This window comes from Cydia amplana, chromosome 25 (genome assembly GCF_948474715.1).
Source record: "Cydia amplana chromosome 25, ilCydAmpl1.1, whole genome shotgun sequence".
Lineage (NCBI taxonomy): Eukaryota > Metazoa > Arthropoda > Insecta > Lepidoptera > Tortricidae > Cydia > Cydia amplana.
The window spans coordinates 7,876,075-7,884,589 of NC_086093.1; the positions used below are offsets into that span (position 1 = coordinate 7,876,075).

Below are 8,515 nucleotides of genomic sequence, written 5' to 3' on the forward strand. Positions count from 1 at the left end.
CCTAGCGAATAGCTATAGGTATACCCCCTCGTCGGTCTGTAGGCCTCGCGGGGCCGGCCAATAGGTACTTACAGTCGGACGTTCCTACCAAAGAGAATTAAATCACTACGTGTTCCTACTAGGAACGCACGCTCCAGCATCACCCGTCCGGTGACCGTCGAATCGACGTAAAAAATTTGGTGTGAAGATATTTCTATTTATTTGTTTAACCCTTAATCTGTCAGCTCCCACGGCTCATATATGAGCCAGAACGCTTATGGTGACGTCATATCGTGGGATTCGACAGGTTAATGTAAACGTCCAAAATACTTGGCTTCCACGAGTTGGTATTTGAGACGTTAGCGACCGCTATCCCGGCCCTACCGCACCAATACATAACACCTTCCGCGTTTTCTGTAGAAATAAGGGTTAAAAACTAAAGTTAACATTTCGTTTGCCAGGTCCCGTACAAACCGAAAACGCCAGAGATCATAGACTTGGACGAGTACCCCGAGAGCCCTCAGGCGGTCAAGAAGAAGAAACTGGACCTCCTCAAGGAGCGAGGACTCGAGGTGACCGCGCTCCCCGGCGTCCCCGCCCCCTGGCCCCCCTCCCCCCACCCCTCCCTCCCCTCCCTCACCCCCCTAGTGCTCGCCCCCGCCCAGCACCAGATCATGACCCAGGCCCAGCTCTTCCAGATGTACAACATCATCCCCCCCGCCTACCCCAACGGCGTGCCCCCCAAGGTCATCCAGGCCACCAGCGCTTTCGGATCCTCGGGCCCCGAGAAAACCGTCTACGGTAACCCCAAGGACCCGTTCATGCCGCCCCCCCACGTGTTGCTCGGGACCCCTCTGAAATCGCAGAGAAACAGCGCGGTCGCGGTACCTTCCACCCCGCCGCAGGATATACTAGACTTGACCTGCAAGACGACCCCGGGGCAAAAACCCGCCGTAGAAATTGTGAGAATCCCGAGCGTCCCCTCCCCCTCTAAAGTGTCCAACCCCGCGCAGAACCTAACGAAAAACTACACCCTAATAGACGGGAAAGCGGTCGTAGGCTCCAATTTAGAAATAACGCTCGTCAACCCCAAGTCCCAGACGCCCCCCAAATCTAGACAGCAGAAGCGATCTTCGAACGGCAAGTTCGTTCCTGCTAAAACTCCGACGCCCCCCAAAGAGTATCCTAAATCGTACCCCAGCCCCTCCCAGTCCAAGAAACCCCCCATAGTAGTCCCGAATTACCAGGTCAATCAGAGAGACGATGTTTCCCCAGCATCATCCACCGGCTCGGGCAACTCCCAGACGAGTTTGCTCCAAAACAACTTGCTGCAGAACGTTTTTAAAGGCCAAAATAGCTTGCAGCAGATGATGGATATGCAGAAAAATGTTCCTAGCATGCCGTATGTAGACCCCATGTATATGAGCGCTTTGTACAGCAGTCTCGCTGGCTCCATGGATCAGAGGCAGTTAGCCATGTACAGGGATTTCATGGCAAACCAGTTTAGAGGGTATTCCGGTCTTTTAGGGGTTACGCCGACAACGAAGAATTAATCTAGTCTCTGTGTGATAAATTATATCGCGCGGTGGTAAAAATGACAGTGTTTTTATCTGTGGGGGGATAAATTAAGATTAAGTTTCGTTTTAAACTTGAAACCTGTTTTTGATTCATTAGATAACTATATGTATGAATGTTGATGGCCAAAACAAATTGTATATTATATAGATTTAAGGTAGATAAATGGGACGTGGGATGGCGGGAGCGAGAACAGGTTTTAAGGAATATTTAAGAAAAAATTGTCATTTTTGCCAACTGTCGCGATCACCTTTTGGCTTAATCGAGGCGGTATCACCACATGTAAGTTTTTTACCACCTTTTTTAGATTTGGAAGATTTATAAATGATCTCGGAACACGAGCTCATTCGATTATGATAGGAGAAAAAAAGTGTTCAAAGATTTTTTTCCCTATTCCTGATGGTTACGGAATGGATGGTACGAAAATTAATTGAATTTTGGGGCACTTTTCTCCTGCGTAAGAGCTTGTCTTGAGTAAAAATAACATACAATTATTCAAATATGAAAAAATAAGTTATGTTATTTCTACTCAGAATCACGAGCTCTTTCGATCCTAATGGAAGAAAAAGTGTCAAGATTTTTATTTCCATTCCGTTACCACTTGTCATACACGTATGACGGTACCAAAATGGAAGGATGACAAATGTATGGAGATTTTGGGTATTTTTTTTCCTATTACGCTTGATAGAGCTCGTGATTCTGAGTAGAAGTAGCATAAAAAATACCCAAATAAAGAAAAAAATTGCGTAAAACGTAAAATAAAATGGCGCGGGTGCAGTTTTTTTAATGCCACATTGTGTTTGTGGCACTTGCGTCAAATGCCGCCTCGATGGTCGTCAGGGCACGCTGGCAACCAGCTGATCTCTCGGTAGCGACAGGAAGAGACAGACATACCGACTGTGTTATACTTACAATGGTTGAGACCATCATCTTCCTCGCGTTGTCCCGGCATTTTGCCACGGCTCATGGGAGCCTGGGGTCCGCTTGGCGACTAATCCCAGGAATTGGCGTGGGCACTAGTTTTGAGACCATGGATTTAAATATGAAAATATGGTTTCCATCGGTTTTGTGGTTGGACATTTCAAAGTTTATACATTTGAGTCATTTCAACGGGTGTTATTACAACTCTGCACAGATTTTCTAGAGACAAAGTGTAGCCGTGCCATAATAATCGTCAAATTCCTATGATAAGATGACATTTATTGTGTCACTTCCACACTTTGTTTTGTCGAACTCAGTGCAGAGTGATTTATGGACTGTAGTTTGACTGTAGTAATTTTATTTAGAATATTTAGTCAATCAAAGATAGGTTCTTTAAGTAGAGTGTTGTCACGTTTATGTTTTAAACTTAAGTAGGGTCTGTAGGTTCAATCCCTAGGCCTAGCACGTGATTCGCGCGACAGTGTCTCGCGGCGAGATACTACCCGTCCTTTTCTGACTATGTTAATAAAAGAGGGACGGGTAGTATATCTAGCCGCGAGATATTGTCGCGGCAATCATGTGCTAGTCCGGTTGAGAATCATACATTTCGAAAATTTACTCGTTGAGATGATTCATACTACGCATTAGACTCTATATTTTAAGCGTCACAAGAACGCCGCTCCCATACATTCGTAATTACGCTCTCATTTTAAAACGACATGCTGGAATAACATGAAACTTTGTACGAACATTCAAGTAACAATAAGTATGTATGTTTGGTATTTGTTGTTAAAATAGAAAATATAGCGAGTAAGAGTTTTGTATGTGAAACTTGGCAGCTAATGTTCTATACGGCTGCCATATTCGCTAGCGTGTGCGTAACCAACTTTACAGTACATATGATGCTACTTTACCGCCCTAGTGCGGTAATTACCACAATACGTGCATATGTCGATAATTTAAAGGGACAGTACATATGTGTTGTGTCCAATACACGTGTGAAAAGGTAATTCGCAACTCGTGTCGATTTAAAACACTCCCTTCGGTCGTGTTTCAATTTATCGCCACTCTTTACGAATTTCCTACTTTTCGTACTTGTATCGTAATGTACCAATTCTATGCATCTCACTCGTACTCGCATGTTAGACGTTAGCGAATATGTCAGTTTGACAGTCGTGGTAAGGCAACTTGTGACTTAGCGCCACTTGCACCATCCCACTAACCCGGGGTTAACCGGTTAAACCATGGTTACCAGTACAATTTGACACTGGGTTAACGGTTTAACCGCTTAACCTCGGGTCAGTGGGATTGTGCAAGTGGGCCTTAAAAGTCTAACTTTTAAAATTGCAAAATTGTAACTCGTTTGAAAAAAAACATTACAATTGTAAGTCCTTCCTGTCGCGAAAATGTAACGAAAAATGTGGGAACAATTTAGATTTCTTTTCGTTTCGGGCGTTCTGTATATAATAATGAATAGTGATAATTGTTTTTAATTTAAAATTACAATGTGACGAATAACATTTACCAATGTATGCGATTCACGAACATTTGCGATGTTTTAAAATATATTTTGATTTGTAAATGTATCAGAATAAAACAGGCACAGTCGCCCAAGGTGCCCACAAATATCTGAACACGCCTCTATTGTCAAGGCGTTAGAGTGCGTGTTCAGATATTTGTGAGCACCGCGGCCGCTCCGATATATATGATGGCGACTGTAACGATAAATTTATATGAGTATTTATAATTCATTGTTTTTCATATATATATTTGATTCAGCAATTAATCTGATGTTTTGATTTAGGACTTGTTATAATTTTTATAATTCTGAAATATTCGTGAAATATATAATTGTATGGTGATGATTATTTGTCACATATTTAGCTGTAACTTGTCTGTGGCGGAACCGTACTGATATTTTAGGGCTGATTTAGACGGCGCGCGAACTCGTATACGATTTTAGTTACATTGCGGACCATGGAGGTTACATCAATTCAGCCGACCGATCAAATGACGCAATGTAATGAAACTCCTTAGACTTTAGAGGGGTTTTTCCATGCTTGGTCCTTCTGAAAAAAACTCCATGTTTATTTAAAGTTTTGTTATTTTTAATCGTAATCTTTTGATACTAATAGAAAAAAAAATCATACAACATACACATCATGTCGTCTATTTGTATAGAATATGACAGAAACGCAATAGGGAATGTGCGTTGGAAGGTCTGCCATCTTGGGGCCTGATTCGGAAACATAAACATGAAATTGCCAAAGCAAGTGCTGCCATCTACCGTTCTTGTGCATAGTAGGTTCCGCCATCTTGTGGGCTACATCGGAATCATAAACTTCACATTTACGCCTAGCGCCAAAAATCTGACGGCTCCCGTGCTGCCCCCTATAGGCATTGCGATAAATGTATGGAAACTTCCAAAAACTAATCATGGAAAAGCACATACAGAAATACAAAATGGTTCCCCCCCCTCAGACAAGTTACGCTCTAAAGATGTGTCCCCATCCGAACAGCTTCGATCTATGAATAATAGCGAAATTTCTACACTATATGAGAAATTTGATTTCGCAGATTTGTGTAAAGATAATTTTGTTATTTTGATTCAATCCAAGCTCATTATTACATCGATTTTGGCTTATATTAACACAATTATTGTCTTACTTATTGAATATGGAACTTCTAGACCTCAAAAATGCTAAGATGTGTTTAGATCCCAGAAAAGAAAGTACAGTAAGCTGCAGAGATAACTAACCCCTCCCCCCTACAAACAAGTTTCTACGCAGGGGGGTTGGTTTTTACAAGTTACTGTACAAGTCGATGTATCTTAGTGGTGTAAGCTGCTCAGATGGTGACGGAACCTAAACATAGTTTCATAGATTCCATTTCTTAAGTGTTTATAGGTTAATGTTTTCGATCGCGATGTAAATATTATTGTGAAAGAGTGCGTACGAGCGAGTAAATAATGAAAATTATAAGTGGTTTTATTTCACTTGGTTTCTTATTTTGAAATCGACAACCTATTCATTCACTGTATCTGTTGTTAAAAATCTGTGTTGTTAACCTTTTCGACGCCGTGTCACACAAAAGCTGTCACTCAGACGCCACGTCACCGAAGTGTCAAAACTGAAATTGAACTTTATGCATATGCACCTAGGTCTATGTTGCTCTGTGGTCTGTGACCGATTAATCGGTCTTTGGCGTTGAACCTGCGGTGCGTATATATCGGTCATTGGCGTCCAAAAGGTTAATATACATCAAATTGTGAAAATATTTTCCATAATACATATTATCCAGGGAGCAAAATGGGTACGTTTGTATAGAGAAGCCGATCCTGAAAGTGCGATCACAACAACAAATAATACCACCAAATGTGACTTTTGAAACATTTATTCCAACACAGTTGCAATGGGTGACATAACTACTAAAGTTACAAACGAGTTTACTATCTAAATTATACTTCATGAAATAATATATACTCTTGTCTGCTTAATGCAGCTATTTTATACACCAAACTAGCGACCCGCCCCGGCTTCGCACGGATTAACAAATTATACATAAACCTTCCTCTTGAAATGCTCTATCTATTAAAAAAACCGCATCAAAATCCGTTGCGTAGTTTTAAAGATCTAAGCATACATAGGGACAGACAGACAGCGGGAAGCGACTTTGTTTTATACTATGTAGTGATATAGCAGTTTTGACCACAGAGTTACGAATTATAGACCGACGTAGAATCTATCAGTCAATAACACATCTCTATAATGACACTTACGCTTAAGTGTAAGGCCTGAGTGGACGCTCGCTCGGCGACGCGTGCGGCGCGGCTGTGGGCTCACTTGTGATGTGAGCAGCGTGCACTAAGGCCGCTCCTATACGTGCGCATTTGTTTAACATGCACGCCGCACGCCCCGCCCCGCTGCACGCACAACAAGAGCGTCCACTCAGGCCTTACACTAACACATTCATTGCCACCCAGCCAAACAAGACCGCGCCAGGTTACAACAATATCGTCATATAAGCTGTAGTACCACGATCCCGACTATCGGGTCGTCCGGCCTGGGGACGAAATCATAAAATACCTAGTCGGGGTTTCGGCACTGAATGTGTTAAACGTGTAGTGTGCAAATGGGAAGCCATCATGCGTATATGAAAAGTTCATCAGTGCGAAAGAGAGGGCCGACAAATTAAATAACATGACCACTTACGAATGAAATTCGGAATTTCCTAGATAGCATGGACAAAGATTACTACGGACTGGTTGCACCAAAACTGTCTGTCATAGCAATGACAGTTAAGATATAGAGTGCTTACGCCATACATCAGTTTTGTTACCAAAACGACTATTATTTTCATAGTCGGCATCTATACTTTTTTTTTTTAGCATTAGAAATTTGGTAAACAATCTTGATGTGTCTTTTAATTGACAAACACATTTTATAAATAAATTACGGTAAATATGTAACAATTATGAATCTAATACGATATTTTATAGTCTTCTGCTTTCATAAGTAATAGTTATTGATTTTTAAAAAGTGTTTTTCAATTAAAAGACATGTCAAGATCGCTTACCTTCTTTCAAGTTCTTTCTAATGCTAAAAAAAACGAACTATAGCGTCAAGTAGCGGAACTAGATATCACGTGTGTGGAACGGAACTATCACATGTTTTGCGGCTGACGAAAAGTTTATAACTACTAACTAACAACAATTTATAATTCTGCTTGTAATATTAGTTATATTACAAGCAGAAGGAGTTGTAAATAGAGTTCCGGATATAATATTAGCTGAAAATCGTTGAGCATTAGACTTTCCGATAATTCCGCTACTTGACGCTAATAGGTGCCGACTACGAAAATAAGTCGTTATAGTCGTTTAAGCTTTGGATTCCTCCGAAAACGGTGCCGTCATATTACGGCCGCTATATAGCGTTGACTGACGTCACTAGAACGTTGTCTATGTAAACAAGATGGCGCGGTTTCCCAGACGGCGTTACGTTACGTTGATTGTCAACGTAACGTAAGATGACGGCCGTCATGACGGTGTCGATAGTTTCGTGAACGTTTTATTAGATAGCGGTGACGCCATTTTGGAATAAATGATTCCGTACTACGATTATTTTCCTCTTCTGATGATATTTCATCCTCAAAGTAAATTATAGATGATCAAGCAAATCTTGTCAGTAGGAAAAGGCGCGAAATTCAAATTTTCTATGGGACGTTATCCCATCGCGCCTACATTTTTCAAATTTGCCTGTTTGACCTTGGTGGATGACGGTGTGTTATGACGCCGTGGTACTTTCCACATGTCGCCACCGTAAAGACGGCCGTCTTTTGCTGCCGCTATATGACGGCCGTCATATGAAGGCACCGTTTTCGGAGGAATCCAAAGCTTTAGTCGTTAACTTTTGGTCTGGTGGCAGGCGTGTCTCACTCCGCGATTTCGTCGCTTTGCTACAGGTAGCTAAAAGTACATCCGTTCCACACCAATTTTGGGGTTTGCCATAAGCCGCGCGTGGCGCTGTCGCCACCTAGCGGCCATATCTGTGCTGATCGTGACAGACGCGTTTTGTTAGAGTGAGTCTTCTGTACTTAGTACTATTATTTATTCTGTGCTGGTGGTCCAAAAATATTTTTTTTTAGGTAAATGTTGTTGAGTTACACCAGGGGAGTTTTTTCCCTCTCTGTTTGATAACATATTTTGCAACAAATGGTGACTTATAATGGTAGTTTAGTCCTAATGTCGAGTCGTTAGGGCTCCAAGAGCAGCCAGAAGACACGTAGGGCTCTGTCTATCCAGTGACTCCGTGCTTTTGAAACGGATGGGACTTCTGCGGGCTCAGCACGGTACCATTTTTATCGACTATCACTATGCCCGTCACTTTCGCACTTACTTGTTAGAACGTGACAGGCATGGTGATAAACGATAAAAATGCGACCGTGCTAGGGCTGGTCGTCAAATGGCCCTGAAGGTGTATCAAGCCACATTAGGGCTCCAAAGGACAAATAATGTATTTTCACAACAAACGGTGGTAGGTTC

General features: G+C 42.0%; 1 protein-coding gene across 1 annotated transcript in view; it reads left to right on the forward strand.

The window, feature by feature from the left end:
* The window catches only part of LOC134659461 (uncharacterized), an 85,020-nt gene extending 83,197 nt beyond the window's left edge, over positions 1-1,823 (forward strand). Inside the window, exon 17 of the mRNA XM_063515103.1 lies at positions 441-1,823. Coding sequence (XP_063371173.1) covers positions 441-1,532 — 1,092 coding nt within the window. The 3' untranslated portion in view covers positions 1,533-1,823. The remainder of the gene's footprint in view (positions 1-440) is intronic.
* The last annotated feature ends 6,692 nt before the right edge of the window (positions 1,824-8,515 follow it).